This window comes from Diorhabda sublineata, chromosome X (assembly GCF_026230105.1).
Source record: "Diorhabda sublineata isolate icDioSubl1.1 chromosome X, icDioSubl1.1, whole genome shotgun sequence".
NCBI lineage: Eukaryota > Metazoa > Arthropoda > Insecta > Coleoptera > Chrysomelidae > Diorhabda > Diorhabda sublineata.
Window position 1 is genome coordinate 17507797 of NC_079485.1, and position 26739 is coordinate 17534535.

A 26739-nucleotide genomic window follows, 5' to 3' on the forward strand; every position below is an offset into this window, starting at 1 on the left:
CTCAAGATCTGTAGCGATTTGGAGAGGGGAGGAAAATAGTTCACTAGAAATGAAAATAGAGGTGCCACCGCTAGCTCTCGCGCAGTTGGTGCGAAAATAATGATATAGTTTTTTAATTTAGGGAGTTTATCTATTGTAGAGTTGGTTTTTGTAAACACAAGATTTCAGGGCGCATCTGATATTAATTGTTGGATTCTTTCCAGGTGAGGAAAAAACCCATCACAATTCCATTGAATAATTTTGAATGGGGACTTAGGGAGTTAATAGTTTAGGGTATTCATCATCTGTTTGATTATCCGAAGAAACGCTTTTGTTATCAGATAGATCCTCAGGATTAAGTTGTCTCTTAAGTTTTTTCTGGAGTCGAGTGAGACAGTTTTTCAGAGATCGCTCTTTTGTTTCGGCATAAAGAAGTGATAAATCATTTAACAGTCCTTGGATATTAGGAGTAAATTCTAAAGCATCGTTGAGAGGATCAGAACTACCGTACGAGTTTTCTAAAAATGCCGTTATCTGGATTTCAGAGAGCATGAGATTGGACGGATTGTTCTTATAAAGGTTCTGAATAGAGATTTGAGAAATGAGAGTGAGTTTAGGATTTTCGGTGACTAGCGTTTTAGGTTTTTTCTTACAAGGCTTAGTTGTGTTGTGTGATGTTTTATATGATGGGGGGGGGGCATTTGGTTGTCTGTTGGTAATGGAGATTCTGTGGGGGATAGCTGACTGGGGGTGTCAACATTACTGTCAGAGGATATAGCTCTTTTTTGGCCATGAGATGAGTGAGGAAGTGTAGGGTTAGATGGTGATTCAGCATTAGTTTGATCAGATATTGATAAATTATTCGACAGAGGTTCAGAAGATAACAGGGGGGAAGAGGAGGTACCGCTGAGTGAAGTAGAAGCTGGTAATTGTGGTAGTGAAGGAGAGTGGCAGGATATGTCATTTTGAGGTTCAGATGGTGTGGAATTGGTGCAAGAGTCAGCAGTATGTCCACTCTGTTTACAGAGAAAACACACCAATTTATCAGTAGAGACAAATATACGATGCGGGGTACCATCGTGAGTAATCAGAATCGAGGTTGCTATGCTAAAGTTATCATTTTCAGGGATGACGTAAGTAATTCTACGGAAACTCATGATATGAGCGTATTCATCTCCTTGCGCGCCACATTTCACAAATGAAACAGGAGAAGCTATTTGCAGTCCGATGTCCTTGAGAGCATTTTCGATAACAGAGTGTGGGATAGTAGGGGATACATTCGATATTAAAATGCGTTTAGCTGGTGAAATTAGTCTTCGAATAGGAATTATTGTAGAGTTGATGCAAATGTTCTGGTGACTTTTGAGAAGATCATCTAAAATTGCTGTTGAGGAGAGATATATGCAAATACGGTTGTTAGAAATTCTTGATGCGAATGTAATGTTTTTTGGGGAAACGATATCTCCTATAGATTTTATGTATTCGAGTAGAACGGTGTTGGGGATAGAATGCATAATAATTGCTTGCTCGCGTTTAGGAAAAGTAAGGGGAGGAGGCTTTGTTAACGTTGCATCAACATATGATTTTGGACCATGAGATGAGTTTTGATAAGATAAAGATGATTGGGTTATTTTATTCAATGTAGTCATTTTTGCTAGTAGCTCTGGATACCAAAGCTACAAGTTTCAGGTTCAGAAAGGAATAGGCGTCCGAGAAGGACCCTGTGGAATAAATAGTAGGAAAATAACAGTTACCTTTTGCACTCCTACGGCACTGGTGGATTTCTTGTTTTATTTGCAGTCAATAGTTTCACAAAATAAAATAAATAAACGGTCGCAAATTGAATTTTAATGATCACATGTTGATATTTGGTTTTTAATAGATTTCAGTAGAATAAAAACGTTAATATGAAATTAGCACGAAGATAACAATATTTATCCAGATAGAACAATATGCGTGTGCACTCGTCGGCTACCCGAATGAGAATGATTTAGAATTAATAGTATTGTAATCATTGATATTATTATAAATTCTCCTGTTTACGAACTTCTAGTTGATATTATTGAAGAAGAGTGTTTATAATCAACTTAGTTGCGCCTTTGAATAACGTTCATAAAAATGTGCAAATGCTAAATGATCGGGGATAAATTTTATGGTTCTTCCCTCCACGGTTCAAGGAGTTTCTTCTCTTCTGCATTATTACTTGTTTCAAAAGAGATAATATAATTTCTGGGAATGGATATAAAAGTTTCCAAAGTAATTGTAAAATTTATGGAAGGACCTTGTTCACATTAATTTATCCGGTTGCTCTTTAAGATATAATTCTCCAACAGAAAAGTTCAAGGGTATTGAAAATGAAATGTACAATACACCAACTAACGCTCTCTATTATTCTTAACAAAAATAATATATTCTTGCTTTAGAGCAAAATAGATTTTCTGAATAAATATGCAAATAAATGCTGGAAAATGATATGGTTTTCAATTTAAAAGAAAAATCACTATATTCAATACGTTCTGTTAATGTGCTGTTGAAGATATCTATTAAGTATAGAATATTGTTGTTATTAAAAATATAGAATCTTAATGAAATAGAATTATACTATTGAAATAACTCCCAATCTATGCTACGCATATCAATAATACTCTTAATTTCTAATAAATACTGGTATTACTATCCAAAATTATCATTTTAGGACTAAAAATCATTATTATTTATATGAGACTTTTTTATCTACTCCAAATTTCATGTTTTTTTTTTAATTTTTCAAGAACGTTGAATGGATGATATTCTTAATTTTCGCTGTTCCTTATGTCTTCTGTCAAAATTTTACATAAATCTGAGTGAAATAGTTTCAATACTTCTATACAAAAGACTATGTTCGTTTTTGGGTGAATATGGGGGAAAAAGAAATCCGATGATTATCTTCTAAGTAGAAAATCAATTGATGAAATCTTGAGTTATGGGAACGCTTCTAGTAACCTGACACCGCTAGACTGCTGAATTGCAATCCCACAGATACCTTTCATCATAACATATTTCAATGTCATAATCAGATTTTATTTAGCTTTCGAGTTGTAAGGTCTCATTTTTGTTTGTAGAAATAAAAATTGGTCCAGGGAAGAGGGACCACATAGCCCAGATCCTTTTGGAGAAGAATGAACATTTTCTTCATAGTACTGTAAGTCGCTTTTTATTTACGTTTATATACTTTTATGAAAATAAATCATTTATAGTAACATAATTTGAATTAGTTGATGAACGACTCAATTGTAGAAGAGTTAGTAGATTTATTTAATTCTAGTATAACTTTAGACGAAAAAAGTAATATACCAGGAATTGAAACAATGGCTAATACAAACTATCAATTATTATAATTATATATTGATACTATTCCACAATATGAGGGTAATCCTCATACTTTAAATATTTTTCTAGATAACTGTAATACATTACTTTCTCAATTTTACGATGCAACAAATCTACAATTAAATAGTTCTTTATTACGCGCATTATTGCGTAAATTAGCAGGTAGGGCTTTAATGCTTATAGGTTCAAGAACTGAATTACGAACATGGGCTGAAATAAAACAAGCTCTTCAATTATGTTCTGGAGATCAAAGAAATATAGATTGCTTAGCGCAACATCTAATTGTTTTAAGACCATTGAAAAATGAAACAACATACAATTTCGGTATGCGATGTCAGGAAGCTCGTAGCTTAGTAATTTCAAAATTAAATGCTTCAAACGATCCTCTTACAGAAAAAACAATTAAAATTAAAAATTATAACGATTTACCACTTAAAATTTTTTTAGAGGTTTAACTGGTCAATTGCAAAATAATATACGTTTGCGAAACACAGACAGTTTAGAAGTAGCTATGTCTTTAGTTATAGAAGAAGAGAATTTTATGTATAGTCAAAATAGAAATAATATTCTAAATAATCAACCTTACAAACCAACACCGAGAATTACTCCATCCAAACAAAATAATTATCACCCCAATTTCTTCAAAAATAGCAAAGCTAATTACCCAAATTTCTATTCGCCACCTTCTCAACCCACTATTTCATTTAATAGGAATTCATATCCAGGTGTAGCTAATAATCAATTCTCGCGACCCCCACAGAATTTTAGTAATTTCAATCGTCCTTTCATACAAAATTCACAACCACAGTCGAGGAACTATAATAACTTTCAAACTCAAAGACAACCATTTTCCAATCAACCCAGGCAAAGCTAGATATCGAGAGCACCCTCAAATCAAAGCAGAAATCAATCAAATCCCAACAAACCATATAAACCTACTCCAATGGACACATCATTAGGTAATACAATGTACAATGCACCTCAGAGAAAATTCACGTCCACAGAATTATTTGCACTGATGTGAATCATCAAAATTATGGATTCAATAACCAACATGGTGAATGCTCGTACCAAACCCATGATGTCCAAAATAATTTTGATACACATACTAATCAAACATATCCAGAATATGACAATTCTGATCTATATCAATTCAATGATCCGCATCAAATTTCTCAAGACCCAAATGAAAATTTTCAACAAGAAGTCCCTCAGAACAATCCCACTTAATAACTTACATTCCCGAACTGAAAGCAAATTTTTTAATTGATACAGGTAGTACTCGCAGTTTGATTAAACCCGATTTAGCTTATCAATTTTATCCAAATCAAATTTTTAAAGAAGATTTTCAAATACAAAGTGCCCATAACATAACATATCACGACGAAGTAATAAAAATACCAATTTACAAAATTTTTAGAGTTTCAGAATATCATAAATTCGATCTCTTCAATTTTAGTGATACATATGACGGTTTAATAGGTATTGACTTACTAAAACAATTAAAAGCTTCAATAGATATGAACTCAAAAATTATTGCCACTCCATTTGTAAAAATTCCAATAATATATGAAAATGAAATATTAAATATTCAAAATCATAAATATCAAACATATCACTTAATAATACCGCCTAGAACTCAACAAAAAGTTAGAATAGCAGTGAAAATGGAACAAGGAACTGGACTATTGGAATATAAAAAGTTGGACCATATCTCTACGGCAAGCGATTTAAAATATATTGTGATCATCGTCCTTTAATTTGGCTATTCAATCTTAGAGAACCGAATTCAAAATTGATTCGCTGAAGATTACGTTTAGAAGAATTTGATTATGAAATAATTTATAAAAAAGTTACTTTAAATTCTAATTGCGATGCACTTTCTAGACTAGTTATTAATGCACTAGAAAACGATTCAATGATTAATAGTCCTGACAAAATGACAGATCCTCATGAATTAGACCAATTTTTGAATGACCTTATAGACGAACAACTAAATGATAACATAACAGATGCCAATTTGCACACAGCTGACACAATTGACACCGATTCAAATACACAACACACCACTTTTAATGAAACAACAAATGACGGTATACGAATATATGACGAAATAATTAATAACAAAGTCAATCAAATTATAGTAACACCCCATCCATACCATAAACTATAATAAATGTTAAAATTCCGACTCAAAACAATGAAAAAAGGACTACACCATTACGAAACGTTGTTACTGCATGTATTTTCACAATGATTCTCTTTATAATGATTTTAATAAAATTTATTTAGAACACTTCTCGGAAAAAGGTCCAAAATTAATTAGTGCTTAAAACAAGTGAATACAATCAAGGAAAAAGAAGAACAAATAATGTTAATAAAACATCATCACGTTGGTAAAACTAATCATCGTGGTATTGTAGAAACGTACGAATATTTAAAACGAAATTATTATTGGAAAAACATGAAAACTACTGTTACCGAATATATAAACTCGTGTGATATTTGTCAACGAACAAAATACGCCAGACATCCTCCATACACACTTCTAGTAATAACCGAAACAGCATAAAAACCTTTTCAAATTGTTCATATAGATTCATTCCATTACAACAATAAAATACACTTAATTATTATTGACGCATTTTCCAAATTTGCACAAGCTTATCAAGTTGAAGGCAAAACGGCTATTCACATAAGTGAAGCATTAATAAAATACTTTTGTTCTTTTGGAGTACCAGAAAAAATAATTCTTAATCGTGGTACTGAATTTAATCATGATATTGTAAAAGAAATTTTAAATCTACACAGAATAAAAATACATTTTGGCACTGTAGGACATCACGAATCGAACAGTTTAGCAGAACGTTTTAATTCCAGTTTAATAGAACATCTCAGAATTCTAAAGGAGATGCACCCCAATGAAGATGATTTAATTGACTATGCAATCTTAGGCTATAACAGCTCAATACATAGTAGTACTAAATTCACTCCTTTCGAAATAATCTTCGGACACACTAATTCCCGAAATCCAAACGAAATTTTTACTCCTGCAGCATTTTATTCAGATTATGCTGAAAATCATAAAAAGAAACTTAAGCATGTATACGAAAATGTGAAAGAATCCATAGAAAAACAAAAGAATGAAATAGTAGATAAAAATAATCAAAAAGGTAGTATTAATACTAATTTCAAGCTAGGACAAATAGTATTTAAGAAAAACCTTCGGTATCATAGTAAAAAGGATAATAAATTTGTAGGACCTTATGAAATAACAGAAATTTTAGATAGGAATAAAGTAGAAATAACCTCTATAAAAAATCAAAATAAAAAAGAAATAATACATATAAAGGAAATAAAACAACCTCCAACTGTTACAGGTTGTCCACCCACATCCATCAGGGATCAAACCACCCAAGAATCCATAACTTAAATAATAATTCTGGTCTTCTACCTTACAAATTAGGCAATGCTCAAAATAAAATCGATTTTTGGTCTTTTATTAAAACTTTCGACATTTCAGATATAGTAAATCATTTCGAAATCATACAAAACCACTTTAAATGAATTCAGCAAACATTTCCAAGAGATAAAGATAAATCGGTATTAATTAATGAATTTCAAAGTATATGGAACCTAATCTTAAATCTGGAGCAAAAAATACAAACTCAGTTAAATCAAATAAATCAAGTTTTCAATATAAGAATCAAAAGAGGATTAATAAATGAACTTGGCTCATTAATTAAATTTATAACGGGCAATCCAGACCAAAACGATGCAGAAAAATACGATAAAGCAATTAACAGACTTTTTGACAATCAATCAAAATTAAAAAATATAGTTAATTCACAAATTACACTTTCTAACAAAATTCTATTAACTTTTTTAAAAACAATACAAACAAAACCAACAAATGTCATTGAAACGAATAGAAGAAATTGAAACTCATTACAGACAACCAGATGGAGATTATCACCGATATACTGGTTTCTCAAATCGCTCCAACTTTTCAATTAATTTACATCATTCTAGAGAAAATCGAAGTAGCTATCACATTTTCTAAATTAAATACAGTTCATAATTCAATAATTGAACCTAGAGAACTATTAGATGTAATTAAGATTGTGAATGAACAATTGAATTTTATAATCTTCCATTTGAACCAAGAGTAGAAAATATTCTCTTATATGAAAAGGTCACAGAAATAAAATATTATACGAAGGGATACAAAATAGTATTTATCTTAGAAATTCCTATAGTAGAAAGCGAAATGTACAATTATTTCCACATATACTCATTGCCTGTACCCACTCAAAATTCCTTCAAAGTAATTTTACCTCGAGCAAAATTCCTAATCCTAAATGACCTTTCCTATATGTTTTTTGACAAGAATTGTCAAGAAGTCTCATCCGAACAATACATTTGCAACCAGAATGGACCGGTGAAATTCAGATGCTCCGCTACTTCAAGAACGTCTCATCATGTCAACAGTTAGCTATCCAAATGCCAAAATTACGAATCCAAAAATTAGAGAAAAACCATTGGATTCTAATATCCCCTGAAATAAGTGTAGTTAATCAAAAGATCTAACAAAGACAATTTTCCAATTCAGGGAACTTTTATTTTAGAACTTGACTCGGAGTGTGAAGTGGACATAGACGGTATTAAAATTAATCATTTTGAAAATCATCAAACCGAACTTTCAAATGGAACCAATTCAACTACATTCTACCAATTAAGAAGAATTTAAACATATTCAAAGTGCTTTGGACATTCAAAAACAGAAAATCTCAAATATTTCATTTCCAATAATATCGGCAAATTTTAATATTTGGACTGTTTTTATTTATTTCATTATAATAATTATCACTTTGTATTGGACTGTAAAATTCATCCACGCAAGAAGAACCAGAAGAAGAAGCCAAGGCCAAGAAATCCAGAATGGTCCCCAAAATTTGGAACTTTGAAATTCAACATTTTCCTTGAATTTCTTTCTAACGGCGGAGGAGTTATGGGTACGCTTCTAGTAACCCAACACCGCTAGACTGCTGAATTGCAATCCCACAGATACCTTTCATCATAACATATTTTCAATGTCATAATTAGATTTTATTTAGCTTTCGAATTGTGAGGTCTCATTTTTAGTTTGTAAAAATACATAATAAAAATTTTTTTAAAAGTAGTAAAGCTACAAATTTAATTCTTGTACAAATTACGTAAATATTATCCTCAATGATATCTGTAAGTTATTCTATTCTTTTCAATTGAGTCATATGATGATATTGAACGTCCGGGATTATCATTTACTGCATTTACTCCAGAAATGATTAATAAAATCCATGACCTGTACTGCAACAGCTGAGAGAAATAACGTGATGAAAAATATATTTCAACCGAACAAGTGACGAGTTGTTCCATTGAACTTTAAAAGTTATTTATTTGCCTTAATGGCTGCTTACTATTCTCATGAGTAACGATATTGATATGTTACTGAGGTTTGTGGCTTTCAGACTTTGTAACTTTTTATCACGAAAATAGCACATTAGTATTAAACTTCAGTGCAAAATCCGTGTGAGGGTTTAAATCGTTGGTAAATGCCAACTAACAATTATTGAATATCTTGAATCTATTATGCAACTAAATAAATATAGAAAAATTAACGTACGAAAAAGTAATGAATATCAAAAGTTTTTGTAGATTATGTTTTACATTTGAGGTTTCCACCAAAAATTAAACGTGACGTTCGGGAACTGTGATCTAAATCTCGTTCTTGGTTAGGATCGGTAATCAGCTGATAAATTATCTACCTGAATCTGGATCATATTTTCCGAAAAGTCTTGTAGATACTAGTCTAGTATGTTAGTATGTCGTTAATCGATTGTAACGAGTATTTTTTGTTTCATTTGAACTCTCGTTGTAATCGTGTGTTAATGAAAATTCTGAAATGTTTTAATGATTTAACATACAATATGAAAACTCAAAAAAGTATCTAGTTTATATTTTAAAAATAACTAATTTACTCAAATTGTGCAATACAATAGGTAATTAAGAAGTATTAGATTTTATTTAAAATGCCCAGGTGTTTATCTGTTTTAGCAGTATTACATCTCACGTGATTGGTTATTTTCAAGATATATAATTAAAATTCTCACGTTTCTCAATATTCTGCAAATTTCCTTCTACTAAGAGCCAATTCGACTTTCTTGACTGTTAAAACAGCTTTAGAATATTCGATAAGTAAATACTCCTACAGACAAACCTAACCACAGCAAACAACTTCTCTAACCTTGTAACTATAATCCAATTAAAATTATTTCATAGTCTTATTGCCATTGTTGTAATTCTTCATGTATGTAACGTTTTCATAATCACTAAGTTTTGGAATGGTGACGATGTTCTTTAAAAACGTCTGTAAAGTGATTGTAGATTTTATGTTGAATTTTCGAATTGGATATGATTATAACAATACACGCTCACTGCATACATCACGCTTCTTAAGATCTTCAATAGCAGCATTTGTTATCCACATCTATATCAGTAAACACAGTAGAGTATATGTAAACATGAGTCTCAACGATCTCCGAATCATATTTTACATTTTTTTATCACTTACCTGCTGTGAAATCTCCATTTTTCATTACGTCTATATCTACTTCGTAAACTAGGGGACATCGACATTTGTATGACCGCCGTAGAAACATTTCATTGGTATAGGTAGGTTCCTCAAAGTGGTACTACATCATGTGAACCTTAATATAGATCAGTACAGTACAACACATTTGTATATTCTCAGCTGTTCGAACTTACACTATTTTTATAAAATGAAAAAATTTGAATATCGTGTAGTAATAAAATTTTTAGATTTGGAAGATGTAACACCAGTCATTAAAGATTGTTCACCTTTAAGTCGAACAGTAATGAGAGAAATTACTGTATTTGAAAGTGGCTATATAAATCTCTACATGAAGAAAGCACTAATTAATCAACCGAATCAATAGATTCTATAGGTCGCAGAGTACATGAGAAGATTGGTGCAAATCTGGTACTAGAAATGGGACAAGAGAGTATATCAGTTTTTTGGATGAGAAAAGAATTTTGTATACGGATTACTTTTACTCTGATAAGAAAATTAACGCAGAGAATTATTGTAGTCTTTTGTATCAATTGTATTTTAAAATACAGTTTCATGACCAGGGCATTAGAATTCTTCCGCCAGTCGATTTGGCTGTATGCTCCACACTGTGACCGGATGGCGGATGGTGGATACAGTAGACAAAGGTGTGTTGAAACAACGCACCGACTACACTACAGCCAGACTGACTTTTGGTGGTGAGATGTCGCGAAGCCCTGTCATGGATTCGTGACGTGACGAAAGGTTAGACTCTGCTGGATATCTGGACACAGCAATGTAGAGGGAATCAAATGGCAGACAAACTAGCTAAATTGGGAACGACCAGGAGCAAGGACGGAGCGGTGGGCTTGCCACTACCACCGATCAAATTGCTGAGAGACACGATAGATAGAATATTAGAGGGAGAGTACGGCAAGAGATGGAGTAATAGAGATGACTGTGTCATCTCACGCTCCTTGTGGCCGGTGCTACAGAAGAGGAAGACAATAGAACTGCTGGGGTATGGGAAAGCCTCGATCCGAAGGGTCGTAGCAGTGATTACCGGTCACTGCTCAGTAGGCTCTAGATTCAAGAAAATGGGTATCAGAACGATCTCTGTGCAGAATGTTAAGAGGAAGAGACAATAGAACACCTAATGTGTCACTGCACAGCATTGGCGTGGAAACGACTACAATGCATGGGGAGTGAAACATTGGAATGTCTAGAAGAAGCAGCGGATCTGGGTGCTAAGGACCTGAGCTTGGGAAGGGGGCAAGGACCTGGCAACGGAAGAGATAAGGAAGGGGAGTGAAATGATGCTGACTGAAAAGTCATCAAGGTCATCACAATGGGCCTAAGGCCTCCGAGTGGATCTCGGCTGAAAAGTGAAGATCACCCTGTTGACCTAACCTAACCTAACCTAACCTAACCTAAATACTATATGAGAAACACATGAGATTTCGAAAAAAAATATATAAAATTTTTCCTCACATTATGTACAAGGACTTTCTCAACAACTATCAAATTATTTTAATAAATATGATATTAATATAAGTCAATAACGACAAATACGTTAATCAACTATTTCACTAAAACACAAAAAAACAAAAGAAATAATATTATATATCAAGGCCTTATACTAATTGTGTCGAAGTCTAAATAGGGCAGACCTCTCAATATTTAGAAAATACACCTAGCTTTCGACTACTTATGTATTCATTGTCTGGGACTGAAATTATGGTCAAATACAATATAAAAATATATATAAATGTGAATTAAAATATTATTATTGTTAAACAAAAAAAACTACACATAAAACTACAAATAAATATTAACGAAGCAGAATCACAGGAACCTCAGTGTTCCCAGCATTTATTAGATTATATGGACAAATTAAGCATTTTCAGAATGCAGAAAATAGAATACAACTTCCGGAAGGAGCGTCTTTGTAAATGGGGAGGTGTTACCTTCGCACTTGCCGTTAGGTAGCCTGTTTATATAGTCCACTCAAAACTTTTTAATTGCTGAATTCTTTATTGTAATATAATAAACAGCATTATTGTAATGATAAACTAGTCTAGAATTGTAAGCAGTATTTCCAGTATTTTGTTGTTAGTAGTAAAGTCTGCTTTTAAAATACACACACATATACATTCATACATACATACATACATTAGTATTCGAAAGCTGGAAAACATATATATATATATATATATATATATATATATATATATATATATATATATATATATATATATATAATTGTAAAGAAGTTTTTGCCAACTATATTATGAGTAGTTTTTTATTGGGACCGTGACAAGAAAACACCAAAGTGGACTTCAATATATTTTCAGACCTTTCCAATACTTATGTATTCATCGTCTGTTAAATAATTAATTATGATTTTTGGTGATTTTTGATATTATTGAAGCTTTTAAAAATTTTTATACTCATAGATTTCAAAATTCAATATTCAAATTGACGTTGATAGAAATATTTCTGTGTGTATGTGTGTGTCTTAAAAACTGACTTCACTACTAACAACATAATATGTACTGGAAATACTAGTTACAATTTCAATTCTAGACTAGTTCATCATTACAATAATGCTATATATTATATTACAATAAACAATTCAGTACTTAAAAAATGTTGAGTCGACTATATAAACTGGCTACCTAAGGGCAAGTGCGTAGGTAACACCTCCCCATTTACAAGGAAGCTTCTTCCGGAAGTTGTATTCTATTTTCTGCATTCTGAAAATAATTAATTTGTCCATATAATCTAATAAATGCTGAAAACACTGAGGATCCTGTGGTTCTGCTTCGTTAATATTCGTTTGAAATGGAAATAAACAATAACTGTTGGTATTTAAAGCTCTTTTTTTGTATACAATATTATAATCATATTCTCAAATTTCAAGCGCCATCTAACAAACTTGGATCTTTGAGTAAGAATAACCATTGGAGTGGTTTATGGTCTGTAACTACTGGAAATTTCAGTCCAAAAAGGTAAGTGCGGGAGTATTCAACTGCCCTACCAATTACAGAATAATTGCATTCTGATCCATTTAGGATTTTGCTGGCATAAGCAACAGGTAGGTCAGAGCCTATTTTTCTTTTGCCTAGAATAGCACCTAAAGCAATATTACTTGCATCTATGTTTAAGTATAAAGGTTACGAAAAATCTGCATATCTAAGTATTGGCTCATTTAATTACAGATTTTCACACATTTCAAAGCATTGGACATAATCAGCAATATTAATAGCTACATCCTTTTCAGTCTCTTAGTAAATGGTTTAATCCTTTCAATTCTTTTTAATTTTTGTTATGGGAAATTTTTGCATTACCAGAATTTCATCTGGGTTTAGTTTTACACCTACTGGCGTTACAATGTGGTCAATATATGCTACTTCTTTCTGTAAGAATTCGCATCAGTCAATTTTTAATTTGAAGTTACACTCTCTCAAACTATCGAAAATTTCCTTTAGGTTGTTAAGGTGCTTCTGTAGGCTGGTACTGAACACAATTATATCATCAAGGTATACCAAACATTTCTCTCTTTGTATACCCCTTAATATACTGTCCATAACTCTCTAAAAGGTCGCTGGTGCCCCTTTTAACGCCATCGGCATTCGCACATATTCATAGTGCCCATTTTCTATATTAAAAGCTGTTTTTGGAATATCTCAATCAGCCATATCGATCTGGTAAAAACCAGAGGCGAGATCTAAAGTCATAAAATATTGACAATGTTCAAGCTTAACTAGTAACGTTATAATGTCTCTTTATGGATAACGATCTCTAATTGTGATTGCAACTAGTTTCCTATAAAGCAGAACAATTGGGAATTTTGTTTTTTGCAAAGCATCTGTTCGAGAATTATATTCTCAAACCAATGAATGATCATTCGATTTTAGAATCGATGATCTTTCAAAAATGATTAATAAATTCACGACTACCTGATCTCAAAAAAAAAAATGTTGTCAGTGCATGACAAATATCTTTATACTCTTGAAAAAATTTTAAAACAGATAGCTTTTCTTCATTTTTCATATGTTGTGTCCTAACTGGTGAAATATCAAAATGATCATTTCAAATATACATATTAACCAAATTGTGGTTGAAGATTTTTTCGTATTCATTGAACTTCTCATTTAGGATTTAGATCTATTTTAAAATTGGATTCTGATGGATTTGAAATTGTAAAAAAGGCTTTATGGTTTTCTTTCTTTGTTATGCATTCTAGAATGTCTAGCTTCCAAATTTTTGTATATTATTTAATAACATAACCAATTTCTACATTTCTAGTATTTAATTTAATTACTTGCTTAAAACGAGGAGGCACTACTATACAATTCATGGATCCTGTTTTGATATCAAAATAATTTAATTTAAATTGAGTCCTTAACATATTGTTATAACTTCATAATAGCATTAGGTTTTTTAAAATCATCCAATCCTAACATAATCGCAAAATCAAATTGATCGTGAAAGTTGAACACAAACTAATCTAAATTGAGTGGTTCCTTATAATTAAACATTTTGGGAATGGTAACGACAGTGCAATAGTTTTATTGGCAACTAAATACTTTCGCCTTTTACTAATAAAGATCCTTGCTTTATTTTGTTAATAACTTATGTTAGTGCTGTACTTTGCCATTAATTATGTGATACTGGTCACATTGACGTAACTTTAAAAGCAATTAATATGTGATTTTTATTTAAGCTATTAGTTGTGGGTTAATTTAAATGGAGTGTAGGAACGAACATTTTCGGCATATCCACTTTTTGATTTCTGTAAAGGGAAGAAAACTGCTGCGGATCACAAAGAAATATATGGCGTTTATGGTACTGATTGCTTAACAGAGCGCACGTGTCAGAATTGGCATCAAAAATTCCGTTCGGGAAATTTTTCCCTCAAAAATGAGCAACGTTCTGGTCGGCCTACTGAAGTTAATGATGACTAAATCAAAGTCATAATTGAAGAGTATCGTCATAAAACTATTACAGAGGTTGCGAAGAGGCTACATGTATCGCACAAAATAATTGAAAAAACACTTATCTTGGCTACTTGAGAAGCATGATGTTTGGGTACCTCACTACTGTCAGTTTGGTGAGATTACAAAGATGTTGTATTTGGTAACTCTAGGGAAACTATTGGAGTTTGGTTGTGAAGTGATGCCACATCCCCCCTGGTTACCATTTTTTTCGAAGTATGCTGAATTCATAAAATGGTCACAAATGACGATGACCTTCAATCGCACCTGGTTCACTATTTTGCTGATAAAGACCAGAAATTTTATGAGCGCGTAATCATGAAGCTGACAGAAAGATGGCAAAAGAACATTGAGCCAAATGGAAAATATATAATTGATTAAAAGCTATTCCTTGTTGAAAAAGTGTTTCATTCTATACTACAAAACCAAAATTACTTTGTCGCCAACAATTGATAATTGTAATAATTATTTTTTGGCTATAAGTGTCACAAAGTATCTTGCGCTACCAATTTCTATTAATACACTGGAAACATTACATAGGGTGATACACTCTGAATTATTAAGCTTCGATGATGTCGATTTTCGGTTCCGACGCAAGTATATTTGAAATTATATCATTGTCATTGTTACAACTGTTTACATCTAAATTATGGAGTTTTTCAGAAAAGAAACTTCTGGGTTGATTACGAACATTTGGCTGAAATCTATTATGGAAATTTTGGGCTTTGGAAGTATTTCTAGTTGACATGACGCTAGTGGCCGGATCTCTGATTTGGAGGACTTTGAGAAAATTGAGGACGAATTTGGGGGAGTCATTGTGGATTTTGATTTGGTGTTTGGTAGTTTTGCACCAGGCTGGGCTTAGGAATTTCCTGACGATATGAAACATTATTTTGAAAAGTATTCCTATTTTTATGTGTATAATTTTTATCTCTATGTGGAAATATATTTTTTTATTATATTGTTGACTAATTTAGATCTAAAAATAATCAGTTAAAACATTTAGAGCAATATTCTTGATGGTTCTTCTAAACCGCATAGCAATACTATGAGTGCTAAATTTTCAAAATAATTTCCTGAAATGTTATGTTTTGTAACATTAGAATGTGTGATGAGGTGAGAAATTTGAAGAATATAAAAATCAAAATGCGTTTCGTTACCTTGTTCCATTTCTAGAAGATTTTTTAGTTTGATTTTCTAGTTTCTACAATATTTAGTAAATATTCCTCATTTTTCAAGTCAACGTGACATACATTAGTCTAAGTGTATAAACAATTTCAAGAATATGCACTCTATACCACAATCATTGAATCAATGAGAAGGTTTAAGAACATTAAAAAGATGTTAATCAGTCAAGAAAAATTATTAGAAATAAGTTTAAAAATAACAACACATTCTATGAAAATGAATTTGAATAACAGTCATAATTCAGAAAAGGGCACTTCATCATTGAATTGCTAAAATTTAGTTTAAGCGAACTTTTACGATTTTTTTGACAGTTTTACCGACGTACCGACGATATTTTTTAATTTTTTCGTTTACCGATTAATTGAACAAGTGTGTTAAAAAAAAGAAGCTAATTTTAGCAAAGAGAAGAAAAAGTTACTACTAGAGGAAGTAGATGAAGATAAATATATTATAGTATATAAAACTACAAATGAATTATCAACAAGTGTCAAATTTTAATGAAATATCATTGTTAGTTGGATTATGAATTATTCTTTCTAGAGAGATAATATTACACCCATTACGAAGGATGGTATATGTTCAAATGTTCTTTTGATTGCGATGTTACAGTGTTTGTAGACAAACTAGTGTAACCGTAGCCTCCTTTTTTATAGGGGCTTGGCTGTTTTGTTTTTTTGCCAGAAAAATTATTGTCTGAAATTTCACAGTAAATTTGGAAAAACTGCAACTAAAACTAATAATTCATTGAAACAAGTGTCTAACAATGAATGACGTGTATTTGAGCATTTTCAAAATGGCCGAGAATATGTTGAAGATGATCGACGCTTGGTAGAGTCTGTTGGAGCTGTGAAAGAAAAAGCGGTGCACTTGCTGCAGTGTTTTATTTTGGTTGATGAAAGATTCGCATCAGCCCACAATCCTGTTGATAGTCCCTACAAAAAAAAGCTTGTTTAAAATTGTTAACTGTCTTATCTCCATATTTTTCCTGTGCCCCTCGTTAACCCAAGTCTCGTCCAAATAAGAAATAGTTTTACGTGCTTCCCGTACTTTCTTAATAGTCCGTAAATAAGACCTTCTTCAACACACGATTTCTTCGGAATCTTTTAAATATGAATTTTTACATTATTTTTCCCAACATTCCCATCCGTCTTCCAAAAAGAATTCCAAAATTTTATCAATGGTAGGAATTTTCTTTTTAAAGTAAAATGAGTGGACTTTCCTGCAGATTGTATATTTGTAATCTTCATCATATAAACCTTTGGCCTTTCTGACCGAGACTTTGGACCATTTAAACATCCACTTCTTTTCCTTTGTTTCAGAAGTTTGTAGACCATTTTTCTTATACCCGTCATCTTCGAACACATACTTGTTAGATCATCCATACTCACTGAAGGGTACTGATATTTTAATGCATCATATACATTTAAAGCCATGGCTTTTTCGTTAATAGAGAGTGCATGCGTCTTCACGTTATGTATTGAAGTATAGTTTTCAAAGGTCGACATATTGAATATTGTAAACGTTTCTGTGATAAACACTGCACTAGAAATGCAGTTGTGTATTGGGAATTTTCTTTTATAGGACTTTTTCTTAAACTGAAACTTGTCAATAACCATTTAAGTATACCTCATATTTTAATCTTTTATTACCCTCTTGCAAAATGTACCTAACTATCATTTTTCCCAGAAAACATTTCACAAATCGTTTTCAAATTAACCTGTCTGGTATAGGTATATACTATAAACGGCGTGAAATATTCACCTGTCAACATCATTCCTTTCTTAAAATACCCAAAACATAGTTGAAAATTTGAACTTGATGCAATAAATTTCTTAGAAAATAAATGTTGGATTTATTTGCTAAGGTTTGATAAAATAAAATAATTGTTCTTAAATATGACCACGGCTATGGTGGCCAGGAGAGGGATTGATTTATCACTCTACACTCTTTCCGAATGGAGTATAACAGAATTTGGGAATGAAAAAACCTTCTATTGGATGCTAATAATCTGACAAGTTTGTTGGATAACTGTTATTTAGGAAAAAATGTATAGAATTAAAATGAGGCTGGAGACTTCACCAAAATTTAACGAATTCACCAAAATTTAGTGTTTTAATGAACACATATTCCATAGCGAGAAAAAAATAATATGTGGATTATAGGCATATACAGCATTCTATGATGTTATTTGATATGTTTGATATTGTTGACACTTTCACTTTGCCACGAGTTTCCAAATTTGTAGTATATTATTGGGTATTAATTCCAGATCTTTGCTAACAAACTACCTATTTTTCAGTTGAGAAGGGTGAAATTGATAAACATTAAAAATTTATACCGACGTATTATCATAGAAAAGCCCACATACACTAGAAAGAATTGACCCAAATTGATACGTGGGTAATTTTCAGCTAGAAAAATAGTAGGCATATTAGGTTTTCTTTGCAGCCAGGATTTCCAGAATTATTGATAGCGATGATGTTCTTTTGAAATAAAAGTAAAGAATGCCTTCAATCAGTATAGCTCTGATAATGTATTCGTATATTTGAAATTTACTGTCGGAAAATGTTCTATATATCAGCAAGTACATTTTGGTCTAGTTATTTTAATGTACGGTCAAACTATAACTTAATTAGTCGCGATTATGTATTCATAGAAGATATCAGAGCTCAGCTGGAAAGCTTCCATAGGATAGATGATAATTTGATACTAGTAAGAAACTGAAGAGAGAACTGTCGTGAAACTAATGGGAAAATATTGAAAGATCTACTATCCTTAATCTAAATAACCTGAATAAAATAATGAGCATCAATAATGATTGAATATTCCATTTATTTATTATTATTTCGCTGCATGAAAATAATTCATTAAATTAAAATATCTGCTATACTTACAGTTATTATATGGATAAATTCGGAGAGACTGAAAATTTGAGTGTGTAATATATTTCATATAGTTCATCAGCAGATTTTAGTTCTACATCAAGAATCTCCTCTGTTATATTCTTCTCAGACGTTTTTTTATATTGTAAATTCGATTTCTACGAACTTGACGATTTTATGTCTATTTTTTGTTCTCACAACATTGGTAGAGTTATAGATTTTTTTATATATAAAACGATTTGTGAGTTTCCTGTCAAGTTGACCAACCTTACTTAGTTAATAAATTCATTAGATGATATTCTTTCTTTCGATTTACTGAAAGTGGATTGTTGAGTGTTATTTGGTTGCTGGAATTGAGTTGTTTTAAAAGAGAGATCAATAGTAATTTCTTTATATGTTGTATTATTGTCGACCAGCCTTTCTGATAAATCTAAATATTGCTGTTTCTGTTCTGTTTTAACTTTTTTAGATGGTACAAATATCAAATGTGATTTCTTTTGGTTTTAAATAGGAGTACTATAAATTGAAAATAACAATAAAAGATTGTTTAGTTTCAGGAATCACTTCGAAATAATTCAAAAACATGAAACTATCATAATAGATAATTTATATCTTCCAAATCAAATTACTACGATCATTAAACAACATTTACATAAATTTCGCAATAGTATACCTTCACAAACTAATCCGGACCAAGAAGAGAAAAGTAATTCATACAATGTATCCTATACAAGTCACTTATCTGTCTATCTGTGAGACACAATAATATTAATTCAATATGAAAATTACCAAAAATTGATAGTCATGGAAATAATTTAAATAGAACAAAATAAATTATTAGTTATTGATTGACAAAATGTGAAACACTTCTCCAGAATTTATTATAATTGAATTAATTATTTAACATATATCATTAAGTGTCTAAGGTATGTAAACTGACTCATAATTTCTCCTGACATATTACGTGATATTACTTCCTGGCATTTTAAAACTTGCTTATGCCCTCGCTACTTTTCATACCCTTATTTTGATGGGTAAGTGTTTTCAATTTTTCTAAATTTCATTTTTCAGTATATTTCATTATATTTGTTATATCCAAACTCATGGTAACTAATTCTAAATTTGTGGTTCCATAAAACATAAAACTATAATAAGCACAAAAAATTTCCAAAAAAGTATGGTTTTACTTATCGAAATATAACTTAAGAATCTTTGTTTCCTACCGTTGTTATGATTTCCACTATAGTGTTAGTTATTGTCGTCTTTGTCATTTTGATTATTTCTTTCATTCCATTTAATGAATAGTGACTTCAAATGGCAATGTCAAAGGTTTAAAAGGTTTATAGAAAGTCAATGTAGATGTAACTTAATGTTATGTAGTCGTTGACCTTTTCTTTCCAAAGCCTAAGTAGTAATGTTCTATCTGTTTTTATGTTTGCCTTGTAATAGTACTTTCTGCAGTTTTCATATTGTCAATTTTTTCATTCATTGACATTTTTGTACACCATCTATGGGTGAGTAGGGAGGAGCGCACCAAAAACTAGGAGTGTATTATACACCTGAAAATAATGTAATAAAACTAATATGTTCTTATCCGATTTTCATTTGTTTTCAAGCTATGGAGTATTTAAAAATGTTCATCTAGCTTTCCACTTATATATGGTGTTTGTTTATGGTTTCTGTAATGGAAATGCTACAGCTGCTGCTGGAGAATATCGTCAACGTTTTCCACACCAAAAATATCCTGATAAAAACGTATTTATTGGAGTTTTTAAAAAATTATGCGAGACTGGTAAGCTTCCCAGTGCTAACATATCATCTGAACGCTCTACTCGACAAGGTTTGGTAGAAATAAAAAATATTCTGCATTTAGTAGTACATGATGCAACTACTAGCTCACGGACAATTGCCACTCAATTGGGAACTCCACAAAAAAGGGTAATAAACACACTCCACGAACAAGGCTTATAGCTTTATCATGTACAGAGTACAGCACCTACAACCAGAGGATTACGTTAACCGTATGGAGCATTGTCGGTGGATAAATAATAATCATCGTGTTGTATCGAGTATACTCTTTACGGATGAAGCTACATTCACCCTTGATGGCATTAATAATAATCGTAACTATGTATGGTCGGACGAAAATCCCCACGCAACAGTCGAAAGCAATTTTCAACATCGGTTTTCTGTAAACGTGTGGTGTGGTATGATTGACAACTATCTAAATTTTTCACAAAATGAATTACAAGACCTACTAGAGGATGTTCCTGTAAATATTAGATTGCATATGTACTATCAGCACAATGGAGCTCCTGCACATGTCGCTCGTCAGGTCAAGCAACATTTGGACGAACGTTTTCCTGGACGTTGGATTGGTCGTCGAGGTCCCATTAATTGGCCTACAAGATCTCCAGACCTCACACTACTAGATTTTTGTATATGGGGCTGGATGAGAAATGAAGTCTACAGAATAAAAGTGGACACATGGGATGCACTTATTAGAGGAATTGAGAATACTGCAGTCCATATTAAAGAAGAAAGAAATTAATCAATTGGGAGAGCAACAAACGCTCTTCGTAGACGAAGCAGAAGATGTTTAGAAGTGGCTGTATTTTTGAACATTTATTAAAAGAACGCTATGATTAAGAAAATTTTTATGTGATAATTTGTTTATTTGTTTATATGCTATAACTTGAAAACAAATAAAATCGGATAAGAACATGAGTTTTTTTACATTATTTTCACGTGTATAATACACTTCTAGAATTTGATCCGCTGCTGTATATCACTTTATGTGACAATAATTCATGGTAAAATTTTTCAGGTGTGCCGTTTTAGCTAGTGTGAAATGATTTATAATTTCTATGAATTTTTTCCGTTGTTTTGCCATCGCTTGAAAAATATTTTCGATTTATTTTTCAAATTCTTTTTTTCTCAGCTGTCTGGCTGACCTATCTCTCATACATTTTTTTCGTTCTGAGCTGACACAATCACGAATTCTGTTTCATTCTGGTAAATCAATTAGTAGTTCGTAACAAATCCATCTCCATTTTCAATTGCGATTCGGGTATTCTAGTCTATCTACAGATTCAGTCTGTCAATTTCAGAGAGATTTTTTATGACAGGATTAGATACTACTGAGATATATATTTCAAATGATTATAGCAAGGGCTTACATAAAAATCACATTATACTTTTCACAGCGATTTACAATACTTTCTTTCTGTCAACCATATCACTACTCGATACTAAGCATTTTTCTACCTATTCTTGCATTTGCTTTTATAATAATATAACTGATATTTAGCTTATAAATACATATATAATTTCATACGAAAGTGAAGCCAAATTTTCCGACTAACAGTTTCACTGGCATTACGAGAGGCATGACAAGTTACAATCTCAACCATTGTGTCAAAGTATATTTCATATGATGAGAATAAATTCCTGATAGCTATCTTCAATTCAACAGCAAACATTCAGTAATTATATATCGGTAACCAGGACTCATAATGATGGGCATATATGCTCCGGTTAGTCTGATATAGAATTTCAGAATTTATACACACGTTCCAGAACGCTTTTCTGACAGGTCTGCTATAGTTTCAAAGCAGACGCGTCTCTTTAATTGTGTTCAAGGGGCCTCGATTCCCAACCTCATTAATAAAATGTCATTTACAAAATACGCGTTGACGTTCTTTGTTTTTTGATATAAATTTTTTGACATGTCACTTTTGTGTTTACTGGAGGACAATTGTACCTGAATCTTTTAAGTTCATACACAAAATTATTGAAATCATTAAAACTAATATTACACAATATTTTACTTCTCCATTTTTTCAGTTGAATTTTCATTGTCAACACACGTATAGAAATATCGGAAATTGAAACTAAGAAATCAAGAACTGTGGAGATTTTTTCAGTATAATATCTACAAGTTGATGTCAGAAGCGTATGGAACAAGAGACAGAGAATAAAATAGACGTTCCATTGAAACAGTAGTACAATAATATTTTTCGCAAACAAAGTTCAAGTTGTTGGAGATAAATACTTTAAACTTACATAGCAGTCTTACATGGTGGTAACTCCAAACTTCTATAATAAAATTGTTATTATAACGAATAGAACAACATTGAAATCACACACGAATATAGAAATCAAATATCTTGGTTTCTTTTTAATTATGATACGACATCTAAGAAGCAGAGATATTAGTAATATTTAGGATTACTTTGACACAAAAAATATAGCATAAGGTTTGCGATGAATAATAGAAAATGTCAAATTTTTACAATAACGTAGAACTGTTTTTTTCTCTTAGATCAATTCCCATATCATTCATTGATGTTGTTGAATAATAATAAAATTTCAATGCTTTTTGACACGAGTGGCGAAGCTCAAAAAATAGAAATTTGAAAAATAAATGTACTATGTACCATGTAACATGTAACATTCAATATCAATTGGAGCATATCTGAATTAGATGGAAACAATGTAAAATAAAGTTACGAGTTCCCAAAAATGCTTGTTTCTGAGCCTCTTGTTTACTTATGAGCTATTCTAAGAAATTAGGCTTGTATTAGAAGGTCTAGGGATATATTTTTGTGACGCCATTGTTTCTGACGATCCGGTGTCACCCACCGTCACTCTGTTGTCGGAGACAAATTCCTATTTCAAATCCAAGCACTTTATCCTGTCAGCATTGTTTGTGTATTCATACAACGATAGTTTTACACTTCGCACAAACCGAGCGGGTATAATATATGGAATAAAATTTCATGGAGATACGGGGTGTTGTCAACATAACCTCAGATAGTTTCTAATATCAACTCAATAAACCGAATAAAATAATCTCACAATAACAGACTGACCCCTCTCGGGGGTTTTCACCTTGGCGTGGTGAGAGGGCTCAGTAACTTTCAATATCCAGGGAGCGATGCCGGCGGTAGCATAGCTACTGGTAGGGGCACCCTTGCCGGTAAGGTTTCGAAGAGATGAAAGTGAAGCTAAGAAAACCCACAACGGTGAGGCGTCTGACCCAGAGTGGGCGGCTTCAAACAGCGTCTGTATCTCCATGTTAGGAGCGGCTGAAATACACACTCGCCAACACGCCATGGCAAACGCGGCGTTTTATTTTGCTAAAAAACCCTCAAAGTTATGTCGAGTTTTAAAACAATTACGGAACGACCCCAGGCAAGTAGGATAAATCGTCCAAAATCTTGTGCTGAAGAAACTTCAGTCAGTCCCATGGATTCTGGGGGGGGGGACAAAAAACCGACAAGCAAATCAAGTAGAAACACTAAGATCTTTAAAATCATAACCTACAATGTAAGAACATTATCGTCAAGTAGTAAACTTCTAGAAATGGAAGAGGAGATTAAGGACATAAGCTGGGATATAATCGGTTTATGTGAAACAAGAAGAAAAGAAGAACAACTTCTTAAATTGAAGTCCGGACATCTCTTTTATTAAAATGAAAATCCCAACAGCCCTGACGGTGGTATAGGATTCTTAATAAACAAACGACTTGAAAAATCAATAGTCACTCTAAAGACTATATCAGACAGAGTGGCATATATAACACTTTCCATAAGTAAAAGGTATGAAATTAAAATTATTCAAGTATACGCTCCTACGACAGCCCACACAGATGAGGAAGTTGACATCTTCTATGGTGACATAGAAATAGCACTTAAAGAGAATCGATACTACTATACTTTTATTATGGGGGACTTTAACGCCAAAATTAGAAAACAAACAAATATGTCGGAGGTGGCAATTGGAAGCTTTGGAATAAATGGTCGAAATGAAAGAGGACAGACATTGATAGATTTCCTGCACAATCAAAAGTTATATGTAATGAACAGCTTCTTTCAAAAGAAATTGCATAGACGATGGACTTGGGTAAACCCAAATGGAAGAACAAAAAATGAAATAGACTTTTTTATCACGACGCGGAAAAGATTTGTCACAGATGTTACAGTTCTAAATAAATTCGGTATAGGGAGTGATCATAGAGCTGTAAGAGCAACTGTAAGAATAAACGCCAGCAATGAACGACAAAAAATGATAAGAAAGAAACAACAAATAAAGTGGGAGACCCCAGAAGATATTGATGCGTATAATACTTTCTTAACTGAATCCCTGAACACGAACCAGTCACTAGACATAAACATAATAAATAAAGAAATCACTGGAACAATATTAAAAGCACAACAAAAATACTGTAAAAGAGATGGAGATAAAGAAGAAAAGATAAGCAAAAATATAAAAGATCTAATTAGACAAAGAAGACTTCTAGTAGAACAACAAAAGGAAGATACAAGCGAAATAAGAACACTAAATCGAAGAAAATAAAAGTATGAAGGTGCTTAGAAGGAGACTAGCTGATGGGAAAAAAGAAATCGTCAAACTCAAGGATAACAACAAAAAAGAAACAAACAATAGGAGAGAATTGGTAAAAATTGTAGAAGAATTCCACAAGGAACTATATAGGAGCAGAAGAGAAGAATTAAATATCACAGAAAATAAAATGAAAGTCGTAAACCAAGGTTCAGAACTTGAACCCGAAATAACAATTGAAGAGTCAAAAAATGCCCTAACGGAAATGAAAAACAAGAAAGCGGCAAGAGAAGACCAAATTGTGATAGAAGCTGTCAAAGTTGGGGGTGAGAAACTTTAAAAAGAAATAATTTCCCTCTTCAATCTATGTCTACAAAAGGGGGAAATCCCGGAAAAGTGGAGAAATGCGACGATAATTCTCATCCACAAAAAAGGGGATATAACGAACCTTGAAAACTATAGACCTATAAGCTTGCTCTCTCACCTTTATAAATGGTTCACTAAGATCGTAACGAAACGCTTGGAACGAAAGTTAGACTTTTATCAGCTCAGAGAACTGGCGGGGTTCAGAATAGGGTATGGAACAAGCGACCATTTGCAAACGATCAAGATACTGATAGAAAAATCCATAGAATATAATAGGCCCCTCTTAATGATATTTGTCGATTTCAGAAGGGCGTTTCATACAGTTGAACTTCCAGCAATTTTATCAGCCCTGCAACAATGTAGGATAGACAACAGGTACGCAAAGCTCATTAAACACATATATGAAAACGCAACTACAACTAAATGTAAATCTCCACGAACCAACAAATAAGATACATGTAGGAGGCGGGACGATATCGTCATAATCACCGACAATATGCAAGACGCTCGGCAGATGGCCACGGATTTGAAAAGAACCACAATGTATGTTGACCTAGAAATAAATCTAGACAAAACCAAATTTATGACAAATCTGGTAACAAATGATAACATAATTATCGATGGAGGTGAGATAGCGCATGTATATAACTATAAATATTTAGGCCATGAATTGAGGATAGGAAGAGATAACCAAACGTGTGAGATAAAGCGTCTAAAACAGTTAGGATGGATAGCTTTTGGCAAGTTGAGTAGTACATTGAAATCAGACTACCAATAAGCCTAAAGAGAAAAGTATATGAGCAGTGTGTTATGCCTGTGATGTCCTATGGGGCAGAGACGCTTACCCTCACGAGACAAACTGCAGGAAAGATGAGAGTAGCGCAACGGACAATGGAAAGGGCAATGTTGGGAATTACGAGAAGGGATAGAATAGTCTGGATGATCACTTAACATTCATATCAACCACGTAATACTAAAATTAATTTGATCATACCGATGA

At 32.3% G+C, this 26739-nt stretch overlaps 1 protein-coding gene across 1 annotated transcript; it reads left to right on the plus strand.

The window, feature by feature from the left end:
- Positions 1-24755: 24755 nt before the first annotated feature.
- Positions 24756-25388, plus strand: LOC130451025 (uncharacterized). The gene has a single exon (XM_056789821.1). The coding sequence runs from the start codon at positions 24756-24758 to the stop codon at positions 25386-25388; it is 633 nt and encodes a 210-aa protein (XP_056645799.1).
- The last annotated feature ends 1351 nt before the right edge of the window (positions 25389-26739 follow it).